Below are 14,875 nucleotides of genomic sequence, written 5' to 3' on the forward strand. Positions count from 1 at the left end.
CACCTGATACAGGTACTGTAGTCACCTACAGATAACTACTGTAGCCACATGATTCACCTGATACAGGTACTGTAGTCACCTACAGATAACTACTGTAGCTATATGATTCACCTGATACAGGTACTGTAGTCACCTACAGATAACTACTGTAGCCACATGATTCACCTGATACAGGTACTGTAGTCACCTACAGATAACTACTGTAGCCACATGGTTCACCTGATACAGGTACTGTAGTCACCTACAGATAACTACTGTAGCCACATGATTCACCTGATACAGGTACTGTAGTCACCTACAGATAACTACTGTAGCCACATGATTCACCTGATACAGGTACTGTAGTCACCTACAGATAACTACTGTAGCCACATGATTCACCTGATACAGGTACTGTAGTCACCTACAGATAACTACTGTAGCCACATGATTCACCTGATACAGGTACTGTAGTCACCTACAGATAACTACTGTAGAACAAGCTACTGTAGCCACATGATTCACCTGATACAGGTACTGTAGTCACCTACAGATAACTACTGTAGCCACATGATTCACCTGATACAGGTACTGTAGTCACCTACAGATAACTACTGTAGAACAAGCTACTGTAGCCACATGATTCACCTGATACAGGTACTGTAGTCACCTACAGATAACTACTGTAGCCACATGATTCACCTGATACAGGTACTGTAGTCACCTACAGATAACTACTGTAGCTATATGATTCACCTGATACAGGTACTGTAGTCACCTACAGATAACTACTGTAGCCACATGGTTCACCTGATACAGGTACTGTAGTCACCTACAGATAACTACTGTAGCCACATGATTCACCTGATACAGGTACTGTAGTCACCTACAGATAACTACTGTAGCCACATGATTCACCTGATACAGGTACTGTAGTCACCTACAGATAACTACTGTAGCCACATGATTCACCTGATACAGGTACTGTAGTCACCTACAGATAACTACTGTAGCTATATGACATCTCTCTTCTCTCCTTCTCTCTCCATCCTTCTCTTTTCTCCATCTCTCTCCTCTCTCCATCCCTCTCTCCTCTCTCCATCCCTCTCCTCTCTCCATCCCTCTCTTCTCTCCATCCCTCTCCTCTCTCCATCCCTCTCCTCTCTCCATCTCTCTCCTCTCTCCATCCCTCTCTTCTCTCCATTCCCCTCCTCTCTCCATCCCTCTCTTTTCTCCATCTCCCTTCTCTCTCCATCCCTCTCTCCTCTCTCCATCTCTCTCCTCTCTCCATCTCTCTCTTCTCTCCATCCCTCTCTTCTCTCCATCCCTCTCTTCTCTCTCCATCCCTCTCTCCTCTCTCCATCTCTCTCCTCTCTCCATCCCTCTCTTTTCTCCATCTCTCTCCTCTCTCCATCTCTCTCCTCTCTCCATCCCTCTCCTCTCTCCATCCCTCTCTTTTCTCCATCCCTCTCTCCTCTCTCCATCTCTCTCCTCTCTCCATCTCTCTCCTCTCTCCATCCCTCTCTTCTCTCCATCATCTCTCCTCTCTCCATGCCATCTCAGATGTAATTCAACAGATCCAGAGTGAGGAACTGCAGTCTTTCGGGGTTGCAGGTGGAGAAGGGGGTGTTTCCAGCTCCGGAGGGGGTGTGTCAGTCCCCTCAGACAGCCCCGGGGCCCAGAAGAAAGGGGGCGTGGCCAGCAGCATGATGGACAGGATCAAATCCCCAGGAATGGTACGGAAATCCCTATCCATGAAGATGAAGAAACTCCCGGAACTCCGCCGTAAACTCAGCCTGCGCTCCTCGCGCTCCCATCGCCACGGGAAGGAGGGGACGGACCGAGGAGGAGGGGACGGAGGTGGAGAGGGGACATCGCCCCCAAACGTCCGTAAGGAGCAGTCCAACGAGGTGATCAGCAGGTACCACCTGGACACGTCGGCCCCGGCGAGACCACAACGACGCTCCTCCAGGGCACGTTCCTCTGCCGCCAGTAAAGGGGGCTACCTGAGCGACGGAGACTCACCTGAGCTGCTGCCCAAACAGGGCCAGGGTGTACCAGGGGGGCCCTCCTCGGCCCACAACACCCCTCTTCCACCCCCCCACTCCAGCCAGGAGGGAGTGACCATGACATCTGACCTGAGCTCGTTCAGAGTCTACAGCTTGTCGGACCAGCCACGGTGCGCCCAACGCGTCTCTGGCCTGCTCACGGTGCATCTCGTTGGGGTGGACAAACTGCTGAGGTCCCCTAAACAGGACGCCAGTAAGGAGGTGTTCTGTGCCATCCAGGTGATTTTAAATAAACTGTCTGTCTGTCTGTCTCCTTCCCTGTCTGTCTGTCTGTCTGTCTGTCTGTCTGTCTCCTTCCCTGTCTGTCTGTCTGTCTGTCTGTCTGTCTGTCTGTCTCCTTCCCTGTCTGTCTGTCTGTCTCCTTCCCTATCTGTCTGTCTGTCTGTCTGTCTGTCTGTCTGTCTGTCTGTCTGTCTCCTTCCCTGTCTGTCTGTCTGTCTGTCTGTCTGTCTGTCTCCTTCCCTGTCTGTCTGTCTGTCTCCTTCCCTATCTGTCTGTCTGTCTGTCTCCTTCCCTATCTGTCTGTCTGTCTGTCTGTCCGTCCGTCCGTCCGTCCGTCCGTCCGTCCGTCCGTCCGTCCGTCCGTCTACAATGTATTGAGAGTAACACCAAAACAGTGTAACTTATTTTCCAATTGTGTTCACGAGGTGGATGGTGTAACCAGGGCCCGTACCGGCCTGCTCACCTCCAGGGGGGGCTCTCTGCCCCTCAACCACACCTTTAACCTGGAGCTGGAGAGAGCCAGGCTGTTGAAACTGGTGGTGCTCACCCCTTACCCCGGGGCTGAGACGACCACCACGAAGTGCAGTGACTCCACAGCAGCGACCAGGAACAGGGTCTGCTGTCTGGGGGCTGTGTCCATACCTCCTCTGTTCAAAGGTAAGGAGCACCAGAGAGTTTACAAGTCATATGAACGTAGTAGAGGAAGTTCTATGTCTATCTGTTGTTATTGTTCACTTCACTGATGCTTGGCAATGTGAGGGGTGCAGCAGAAAGGGTTTTTCCATACCAGTGGACTTTATTTTGTCTGAAGGCATCTTAGCTATCCTTAGTTCCTGATCTTCTGGAATCACTCTGTCAATCAACTGTATTTGTCTTTCTCTTGTTCATTCCCCCCTTCTGTCCCTCTCCTCCCCCTTCTGCTATCTCTTCTGTCCCTTTCCTTCCCCTTCTGCTATCTCTTCTGTCCCTTTCCTTCCCCTTTCTGCTATCTCTTCTGTCCCTCTTCTTCCCCTTCTGCTATCTCTTCTGTCCCTTTCCTTCCCCTTCTGCTATCTCTTCTGTCCCTTTCCTTCCCCTTCTGCTATCTCTTCTGTCCCTTTCCTTCCCCTTCTGCTATCTCTTCTGTCCCTCTTCTTCCCCTTCTGCTATCTCTTCTGTCCCTCTCCTTCCCATTCTGCTATCTCTTCTGTCCATGTCCTTCCCCTACTGCTATCTCTTCTGTCCCTCTCCTTCCCCTTCTGCTATCTCTTCTGTCCTTCATCTTTCTATTCTGCCATCTCTTCTGTCCCTCATCTTTCCATTGTGCTATCTCTTCTGTCCCTTTCCTTCCCCTTCTGCTATCTCTTCTGTCCCTCTCCTTCCCCTTCTGCTATCTCTTCTGTCCCTCCCCTTCCCCTTCTGCTATCTCTTCTGTCCCCATCTTCCCCTTCTGCTATCTCTTCTGTCCCTCTCCTTCCCCTTCTGCTATCTCTTCTGTCCCTCTCCTTCCCCTTCTGCTATCTCTTCTGTCCCTCTCCTTCCCCTTCTGCTATCTATTCTGTCCCTCTCCTTCCCCTTCTGCTATCTCTTCTGTCCCCATCTTCCCCTTCTTCAATCTCTTCTGTCCCTCTCCTTCCCCTTCTGCTATCTCTTCTGTCCCTCTTTTTCCCCTTCTGCTATCTCTTCTGTCCCTCTCCTTCCCCTTCTGCTATCTCTTCTGTCCCCATCTTCCCCTTCTGCCCCTCTCCTTCCCCTTCTGCTCTCTCTTCTGTCCCTCTCCTTCCCCTTCTGCTATCTCTTCTGTCCCTCTCCTTCCCATTCTGCTATCTCTTCTGTCCCTCTCCTTCCCCTTCTGCTATCTCTTCTGTCCCCATCTTCCCCTTCTGCTATCTCTTCTGTCCCTCTCCTTCCCCTTCTGCTATCTCTTCTGTCCCTCTCCTTCCCCTTCTGCTATCTCTTCTGTCCCTCTCCTTCCCCTTCTGCTATCTCTTCTGTCCCCATCTTCCCCTTCTTCTATCTCTTCTGTCCCTCTCCTTCCCCTTCTGCTATCTCTTCTGTCCCTCTCCTTCCCCTTCTGCTATCTCTTCTGTCCCTCTCCTTCCCATTCTGCTATCTCTTCTGTCCCTCTCCTTCCCCTTCTGCTATCTCTTCTGTCCCTCTCCTTCCCCAGCCTCTCGGTCTCAGCAGATCTGCGTTAAGTTAGAGCCCAGGGGTCTATTGTACGTGAAGCTGACCCTGCTGGAGCAGTGGGAGCCCCCCGACCCTCGACCCTGCCACCTCAACCCTCCCATGGTGTTTGGAGTGGAGCTGCGCCACCTGGTGGACAAGGAGAACACTGCTGCCCCCGTTCCTCTGCTCATACAGAAGAGTGTGGCTGAGATCCAGAAGAGAGGACTGAGGGTTAGTTAGTTTACAGCACACTGTTTCATACACAGGACAACAACCCCCCCCACCTCATTTACACTGTTTCATACACAGGACAATAACCCCCACCTCATTTACACTGTTTCATACACAGGACAATAACCCCCACCTCATTTACACTGTTTCATACACAGGACAACCCCCCCCCCCCCCCCCCCCCCCACCTCATTAACACTGTTTCATACACAGGACAATAACCCCCACCTCATTTACACTGTTTCATACACAGGACAACCCCCCCCCCCCCCCCCCCACCTCATTAACACTGTTTCATACACAGGACAATAACCCCCACCTCATTTACACTGTTTCATACACAGGATAATAACCCCCACCTCATTTACACTGTTTCATACACAGGACAATAACCCCCCCCTCATTTACACTGTTTCATACACAGGACAATAACCCCCACCTCATTTACACAGTTTCATACACAGGACAATAACCCCCCCCCCCCCCTCATTTACACTGTTTCATACACAGGACAATAACCCCCCCCCCCCCCTCATTTACACTGTTTCATACACAGGACAATAACCGTACCTCATTTACACTGTTTCATACACAGGACAATAACCCCCCCCCCCCCTCATTTACACTGTTTCATACACAGGACAATAACCCCCCCCCCCCCCCCCCTCATTTTACACTGTTTCATACACAGGACAATAACCCCCCCCCCTCATTTACACTGTTTCATACACAGGACAATAACCCCCACCTCATTTACACTGTTTCATACACAGGACAATAACCCCCCCCCCCCCCTCATTTACACTTTTTCATACACAGGACAATAACCCCCCCCCCCCCCCCCCACCTCATTTACACTGTTTCATACACAGGACAACAACCGTACCTCATTTACACTGTTTCATACACAGGACAATAACCCCCCCCCCCCCCCCCCCCCCCCCCCCTCATTAACACTGTTTCATACACAGGACAATAACCCCCACCTCATTTACACTGTTTCATACACAGGACAACCCCCCCCCCCCCCCACCTCATTTACACTGTTTCATACACAGGACAACAACCGTACCTCATTTACACTGTTTCATACACAGGACAATAACCCCCCCCCCCACCCCCCCTCATTAACACTGTTTCATACACAGGACAACCCCCCCCCCCCCACCTCATTTACACTGTTTCATACACAGGACAATAACCCCCACCTCATTTACACTGTTTCATACACAGAACAATAACACCCCCCCCCCCCCCCCCACCCACCTCATTTACACTGTTTCATACACAGGACAATAACCCCCACCTCATTTACACTGTTTCATACACAGGACAATAACCCCCCCCTCATTTACACTGTTTCATACACAGGACAATAACCCCCCCCCCCCCTCATTTACACTGTTTCATACACAGGACAATAACCCCCCCCCCCCCCCCTCTCATTTACACTGTTTCATACACAGGACAATACCCCCCCCTCATTTACACTGTTTCGTACACAGGACAATAACCCCCACCTCATTTACACTGTTTCATACACAGGACAATAACCCCCCCCTCATTTACACTGTTTCATACACAGGACAATAACACCCCCCCCCTCATTTACACTGTTTCATACACAGGACAATAACCCCCCCCCCCCCTCATTTACACTGTTTCATACACAGGACAATAACCCCCACCTCATTTACACTGTTTCATACACAGGACAATAACCCCCACCTCATTTACACTGTTTCATACACAGGACAATAACCCCCCCCCCCCCCCCTCATTTACACTGTTTCATACACAGGACAATAACCCCCCCCCCCCCCCCCCCCACCTCATTTACACTGTTTCATACACAGGACAACAACCGTACCTCATTTACACTGTTTCATACACAGGACAATAACCCCCCCCCCCCCCCCTCATTAACACTGTTTCATACACAGGACAATAACCCCCACCTCATTTACACTGTTTCATACACAGGACAACCCCCCCCCCCCACCACCTCATTTACACTGTTTCATACACAGGACAATAACCCCCACCTCATTTACACTGTTTCATACACAGGACAATAACCCCCCCCCACCCACCCACCTCATTTACACTGTTTTATACACAGGACAATAACCCCCACCTCATTTACACTGTTTCATACACAGGACAATAACCCCCCCCCTCATTTACACTGTTTCATACACAGGACAATAACCCCCCCCCCCCCCCTCATTTACACTGTTTCATACACAGGACAATAACCCCCACCTCATTTACACTGTTTCATACACAGGACAATAACCCCCCCCCCCCCCCCCTCTCATTTACACTGTTTCATACACAGGACAATAACCCCTCCCTCATTTACACTGTTTCATACACAGGACAATAACCCCCACCTCATTTACACTGTTTCATACACAGGACAATAACCCCCCCCTCATTTACACTGTTTCATACACAGGACAATAACCCCCCCCCCCCCCCCCCCCCTCTCATTTACACTGTTTCATACACAGGACAATAACCCCCCCTCATTTACACTGTTTCATACACAGGACAATAACCCCCACCTCATTTACACTGTTTCATACACAGGACAATACCCCCCCCCCCTCATTTACACTGTTTCATACACAGGACAATATCCCCCCCCCCCCCCCCCCCCCCCCCCTCATTTACACTGTTTCATACACAGGACAATAACCCCCACCTCATTTACACTGTTTCATACACAGGACAATAACCCCCCCCTCATTTACACTGTTTCATACACAGGACAATAACCCCCACCTCATTTACACTGTTTCATACACAGGACAATAACCCCCCCTCATTTACACTGTTTCATACACAGGACAATAACCCCCACCTCATTTACACTGTTTCATACACAGGACAATAACCCCCCCCTCATTTACACTGTTTCATACACAGGACAATAACCCCCCCCCCCCCCCCCCCTCATTTACACTGTTTCATACACAGGACAATAACCCCCACCTCATTTACATGAAAACCTCTATAGAGGTCAAATAAACAGATATGTGTCTCTATAGAGGTCAAATAAACAGATATGTACTCTATAGAGGTCAAATAAACAGATATGTGTCTCTATAGAGGTCAAATAAACAGATATGTGTCTCTATAGAGGTCAACAGATATGTGTCTCTATAGAGGTCAACAGATATGTGTCTCTGTAGAGGTCAAATAAACAGATATGTGTCCTATAGAGGTCAAATAAACAGATATGTGTCTCTGTAGAGGTCAAATAAACAGACATGTGTCTCTGTAGAGGTCAAATAAACAGATATGTGTCTCTGTAGAGGTCAAATAAACAGTCTGTCTGTCTGTCTGTCTGTCTGTCTGTCTGTTTCTGTCGGTGTCTGTCTGTCTGTCTGTCTGTTTCTGTCGGTGTCTGTCTGTCTGTCTGTTTCTGTCGGTGTCTGTCTGTTTCTGTCGGTGTCTGTCTGTCTGTCTGTCTGTCTGTCTGTCTGTCTGTCGGTGTCTGTCGGTGTCTGTCTGTCTGTCTGTCTGTCTGTCTGTCTGTTTCTGTCGGTGTCTGTCTGTCTGTCTGTCTGTTTCTGTCGGTGTCTGTCTGTTTCTGTCGGTGTCTGTCTGTCTGTCTGCCTGCCTGCCTGCCTGTCTGTCTGTCTGTCTGTCTGTCTGTCTGTCTGCCTGTCTGCCTGCCTGCCTGTCTGTCTGTCTGTCTGTCTCTCTGTCTCTCTCTGTCTGTCTGCCTGCCTGCCTGCCTGTCTGTCTGTCTGTCTGTCTGTCTGTCTGTCTGTCTGTCTGTCTGTCTGTCTGTTTCTGTCGGTGTCTGTCTGTCTGTCTGTCTGTTTCTGTCGGTGTCTGTCTGTTTCTGTCGGTGTCTGTCTGTCTGTCTGCCTGCCTGCCTGCCTGTCTGTCTGTCTGTCTGTCTGTCTGTCTGCCTGTCTGCCTGCCTGCCTGCCTGCCTGTCTGTCTGTCTGTCTGTCTCTCTGTCTCTCTCTGTCTGTCTGCCTGCCTGTCTGTCTGCCTGCCTGCCTGCCTGTCTGTCTGTCTGTCTGTCTGTCTGTCTGTCTGTCTGTCTGTCTGTCTGTAGGTGGTGGGTCTGTACCGGCTGTGCGGTTCAGCTGCAGTGAAGAAGGAACTGAGAGATGCGTTTGAGAGGGACAGTGCTGCCGTCAGCCTGAATGAAGAGGTCTATCCTGACATCAACGTCATCACAGGTCAGTCCCCTATCCCCCTACACCAGTCTCTATCAGCATCAACGTCATCACAGGTCAGTCCCCTATCCCCCTACACCAGTCTCTATCAGCATCAACGTCATCACAGGTCAGTCCCCTATCCCCCTACACCAGTCTCTATCAGCATCAACGTCATCACAGGTCAGTCCCCTATCCCCCTACACCAGTCTCTATCCTGACATCAACGTCATCACAGGTCAGTCCCCTATCCCCCTACACCAGTCTCTATCAGCATCAACGTCATCACAGGTCAGTCCCCTATCCTCCTACACCAGTCTCTATCAGCATCAACGTCATCACAGGTCAGTCCCCTATCCCCCTACACCAGTCTCTATCCTGACATCAACGTCATCACAGGTCAGTCCCCTATCCTCCTACACCAGTCTCTATCAGCATCAACGTCATCACAGGTCAGTCCCCTATCCCCCTACACCAGTCTCTATCAGCATCAACGTCATCACAGGTCAGTCCCCTATCCCCCTACACCAGTCTCTATCAGCATCAACGTCATCACAGGTCAGTCCCCTATCCCCCTACACCAGTCTCTATCACCATCAACGTCATCACAGGTCAGTCCCCTATCCCCCTACACCAGTCTCTATCAGCATCAACGTCATCACAGGTCAGTCCCCTATCCCCCTACACCAGTCTCTATCAGCATCAACGTCATCACAGGTCAGTCCCCTATCCCCCTACACCAGTCTCTATCAGCATCAACGTCATCACAGGTCAGTCCCCTATCCCCCTACACCAGTCTCTATCAGCATCAACGTCATCACAGGTCAGTCCCCTATCCCCCTACACCAGTCTCTATCCTGACATCAACGTCATCACAGGTCAGTCCCCTATCCCCCTACACCAGTCTCTATCCTGACATCAACGTCATCACAGGTCAGTCCCCTATCCCCCTACACCAGTCTCTATCCTGACATCAACGTCATCACAGGTCAGTCCCCTATCCCCCTACACCAGTCTCTATCAGCATCAACGTCATCACAGGTCAGTCCCCTATCCCCCTACACCAGTCTCTATCAGCATCAACGTCATCACAGGTCAGTCTCCTATCCCCGTACACCAGTCTCTATCAGCATCAACGTCATCACAGGTCAGTCCCCTATCCCCCTACACCAGTCTCTATCAGCATCAACGTCATCACAGGTCAGTCCCCTATCCTCCTACACCAGTCTCTATCAGCATCAACGTCATCACAGGTCAGTCCCCTATCCTCCTACACCAGTCTCTATCAGCATCAACGTCATCACAGGTCAGTCCCCTATCCCCCTACACCAGTCTCTATCCTGACATCAACGTCATCACAGGTCAGTCCCCTATCCCCCTACACCAGTCTCTATCAGCATCAACGTCATCACAGGTCAGTCCCCTATCCCCCTACACCAGTCTCTATCCTGACATCAACGTCATCACAGGTCAGTCCCCTATCCCCCTACACCAGTCTCTATCAGCATCAACGTCATCACAGGTCAGTCCCCTATCCCCCTACACCAGTCTCTATCCTGACATCAACGTCATCACAGGTCAGTCCCCTATCCCCCTACACCAGTCTCTATCCTGACATCATCGTCATCACAGGTCAGTCCCCTATCCCCCTACACCAGTCTCTATCAGCATCAACGTCATCACAGGTCAGTCCCCTATCCCCCTACACCAGTCTGTATCAGCATCAACATCATCACAGGTCAGTCCCCTATCCCCCTACACCAGTCTCTATCAGCATCAACGTCATCACAGGTCAGTCCCCTATCCCCCTACACCAGTCTCTATCAGCATCAACGTCATCACAGGTCAGTCCCCTATCCCCGTACACCAGTCTCTATCAGCATCAACGTCATCACAGGTCAGTCCCCTATCCCCCTACACCAGTCTCTATCAGCATCAACGTCATCACAGGTCAGTCCCCTATCCCCCTACACCAGTCTCTATCAGCATCAACGTCATCACAGGTCAGTCCCCTATCCCCCTACACCAGTCTCTATCCTGACATCAACGTCATCACAGGTCAGTCCCCTATCCCCCTACACCAGTCTCTATCAGCATCAACGTCATCACAGGTCAGTCCCCTATCCCCCTACACCAGTCTCTATCAGCATCAACGTCATCACAGGTCAGTCCCCTATCCCCCTACACCAGTCTCTATCAGCATCAACGTCATCACAGGTCAGTCCCCTATCCCCCTACACCAGTCTCTATCAGCATCAACGTCATCACAGGTCAGTCCCCTATCCCCCTACACCAGTCTCTATCAGCATCAACGTCATCACAGGTCAGTCCCCTATCCCCCTACACCAGTCTCTATCAGCATCAACGTCATCACAGGTCAGTCCCCCTATCCCCCTACACCAGTCTCTATCCTGACATCAACGTCATCACAGGTCAGTCCCCTATCCCCCTACACCAGTCTCTATCAGCATCAACGTCATCTCAGGTCAGTCCCCTATCCCCCTACACCAGTCTCTATCAGCATCAACGTCATCACAGGTCAGTCCCCTATCCCCCTACACCAGTCTCTATCAGCATCAACGTCATCACAGGTCAGTCCCCTATCCCCCTACACCAGTCTCTATCAGCATCAACGTCATCACAGGTCAGTCCCCTATCCTCCTACACCAGTCTCTATCAGCATCAACGTCATCACAGGTCAGTCCCCTATCCTCCTACACCAGTCTCTATCAGCATCAACGTCATCACAGGTCAGTCCCCTATCCCCCTACACCAGTCTCTATCCTGACATCAACGTCATCACAGGTCAGTCCCCTATCCCCCTACACCAGTCTCTATCAGCATCAACGTCATCACAGGTCAGTCCCCTATCCCCCTACACCAGTCTCTATCAGCATCAACGTCATCACAGGTCAGTCTCCTATCCCCGTACACCAGTCTCTATCAGCATCAACGTCATCACAGGTCAGTCCCCTATCCCCCTACACCAGTCTCTATCAGCATCAACGTCATCACAGGTCAGTCCCCTATCCTCCTACACCAGTCTCTATCAGCATCAACGTCATCACAGGTCAGTCCCCTATCCTCCTACACCAGTCTCTATCAGCATCAACGTCATCACAGGTCAGTCCCCTATCCCCCTACACCAGTCTCTATCCTGACATCAACGTCATCACAGGTCAGTCCCCTATCCCCCTACACCAGTCTCTATCAGCATCAACGTCATCACAGGTCAGTCCCCTATCCCCCTACACCAGTCTCTATCCTGACATCAACGTCATCACAGGTCAGTCCCCTATCCCCCTACACCAGTCTCTATCAGCATCAACGTCATCACAGGTCAGTCCCCTATCCCCCTACACCAGTCTCTATCCTGACATCAACGTCATCACAGGTCAGTCCCCTATCCCCCTACACCAGTCTCTATCCTGACATCATCGTCATCACAGGTCAGTCCCCTATCCCCCTACACCAGTCTCTATCAGCATCAACGTCATCACAGGTCAGTCCCCTATCCCCCTACACCAGTCTCTATCAGCATCAACATCATCACAGGTCAGTCCCCTATCCCCCTACACCAGTCTATATCAGCACCAACGTCATCACAGGTCAGTCTCCTATCCCCCTACACCAGTCTCTATCCTGACATCCACGTCATCACAGGTCAGTCCCCTATCCCCCTACACCAGTCTCTATCCTGACATCAACGTCATCACAGGTCAGTCCCCTATCCCCCTACACCAGTCTCTATCAGCATCAACGTCATCACAGGTCAGTCCCCTATCCCCCTACACCAGTCTCTATCCTGACATCAACGTCATCACAGGTCAGTCCCCTATCCCCCTACACCAGTCTCTATCCTGACATCAACGTCATCACAGGTCAGTCCCCTATCCCCCTACACCAGTCTCTATCAGCATCAACGTCATCACAGGTCAGTCCCCTATCCTCCTACACCAGTCTCTATCCTGACATCAACGTCATCACAGGTCAGTCCCCTATCCTCCTACACCAGTCTCTATCAGCATCAACGTCATCACAGGTCAGTCCCCTATCCCCCTACACCAGTCTCTATCAGCATCAACGTCATCACAGGTCAGTCTCCTATCCCCGTACACCAGTCTCTATCAGCATCAACGTCATCACAGGTCAGTCCCCTATCCCCCTACACCAGTCTCTATCCTGACATCAACGTCATCACAGGTCAGTCCCCTATCCCCCTACACCAGTCTCTATCAGCATCAACGTCATCACAGGTCAGTCCCCTATCCCCCTACACCAGTCTCTATCAGCATCAACGTCATCACAGGTCAGTCCCCTATCCCCCTACACCAGTCTCTATCAGCATCAACGTCATCACAGGTCAGTCCCCTATCCTCCTACACCAGTCTCTATCAGCATCAACGTCATCACAGGTCAGTCCCCTATCCCCCTACACCAGTCTCTATCCTGACATCAACGTCATCACAGGTCAGTCCCCTATCCCCCTACACCAGTCTCTATCAGCATCAACGTCATCACAGGTCAGTCCCCTATCCTCCTACACCAGTCTCTATCAGCATCAACGTCATCACAGGTCAGTCCCCTATCCCCCTACACCAGTCTCTATCAGCATCAACGTCATCACAGGTCAGTCCCCTATCCCCCTACACCAGTCTCTATCAGCATCAACGTCATTGTCGTCGGATTCAATCTTAGTTCTGTATTGGCGCTTTACTTGTGTTGTTTTCGCTTTGTCATTATGAGGTATTGTGATGTCATTATGGGGTATTGTGATGTCATTATGGGGTATTGTGATGTCATTATGGGGTATTGTGATGTCATTATGGGATATTGTGTGTAGATTGATGAGGAAAACAAACATTTTCATCCATTTTAGAAAAAGGCTGTAATGGAACAAAATGTGGAAAAAGTCAAGGGGTCTGAATACTGTATGACCCCCCGAAGTGATCTGTTCTTGCCATGTGTAGTCTATAACATCTCATATTTATATACTGTATGACCCCCCCGAAGTGATCTGTTCTTGCCATTTGTAGTCTTTAACATCTCATATTTATATACTGTATGACCCCCCCCCGAAGTGATCTGTTCTTGCCATTTGTAGTCTATAACATCTCATATTTATATACTGTATGACCCCCCCCCGAAGTGATCTGTTCTTGCCATTTGTAGTCTATAACATCTCATATTTATATACTGTATGACCCCCCCCGAAGTGATCTGTTCTTGCCATTTGTAGTCTATAACATCTCATATTTATATACTGTATGACCCCCCGAAGTGATCTGTTCTTGCCATGTGTAGTCTATAACATCTCATATTTATATACTGTATGACCCCCCCGAAGTGATCTGTTCTTGCCATTTGTAGTCTATAACATCTCATATTTATATACTGTATGACCCCCCGAAGTGATCTGTTCTTGCCATTTGTAGTCTATAACATCTCATATTTATATACTGTATGACCCCCCCCCCGAAGTGATCTGTTCTTGCCATGTGTAGTCTATAACATCTCATATTTATATACTGTATGACCCCCCGAAGTGATCTGTTCTTGCCATTTGTAGTCTATAACATCTCATATTTATATACTGTATGACCCCCCCCGAAGTGATCTGTTCTTGCCATTTGTAGTCTATAACATCTCATATTTATATACTGTATGATCATTTTACACACGGTAGTTTTGGATGTTGTGAGCTACTTGTTCAATATTAACTGTAGTTTCAGTAAACTGTATTTGTTCTTAAAGGGTAGCTTTGTGTGTAGCGTATCTTCTTCCAGTGTGAAGTAATTAGGTAGCTTTGTGTGTAGCGTAGCTTCTTCCACTGTGAAGTAATTAGGTAGCTTTGTGTGTAGCGTAGCTTCTTCCACTGTGAAGTAATTAGGTAGCTTTGTGTGTAGCGTAGCTTCTTCCAGTGTGAAGTAATTAAGTAGCTTTGTGTGGCGTAGCTTCTTCCAGTGTGAAGTAATTAGGTAGCTTTGTGTGTAGCGTAGCTTCTTCCAGTGTGAAGTAATTAGGTAGCTTTGTGTGTAGCGT

The 14,875-nt window shown here is 49.9% G+C and overlaps 1 protein-coding gene across 1 annotated transcript in view; it reads left to right on the plus strand.

The window, feature by feature from the left end:
• LOC129842274 (rho GTPase-activating protein SYDE1-like) overlaps positions 1 to 14,875 on the plus strand; it is a 31,629-nt gene that overhangs the window by 2,058 nt on the left and 14,696 nt on the right. Inside the window, exons 2-5 of the mRNA XM_055910754.1 lie at positions 1,543 to 2,267; positions 2,696 to 2,927; positions 4,420 to 4,649; positions 8,731 to 8,857. Coding sequence (XP_055766729.1) covers positions 1,543 to 2,267; positions 2,696 to 2,927; positions 4,420 to 4,649; positions 8,731 to 8,857 — 1,314 coding nt within the window. The remainder of the gene's footprint in view (positions 1 to 1,542; positions 2,268 to 2,695; positions 2,928 to 4,419; positions 4,650 to 8,730; positions 8,858 to 14,875) is intronic.

Source organism: Salvelinus fontinalis, unplaced genomic scaffold, assembly GCF_029448725.1.
Source record: "Salvelinus fontinalis isolate EN_2023a unplaced genomic scaffold, ASM2944872v1 scaffold_0028, whole genome shotgun sequence".
NCBI classification, from domain to species: domain Eukaryota; kingdom Metazoa; phylum Chordata; class Actinopteri; order Salmoniformes; family Salmonidae; genus Salvelinus; species Salvelinus fontinalis.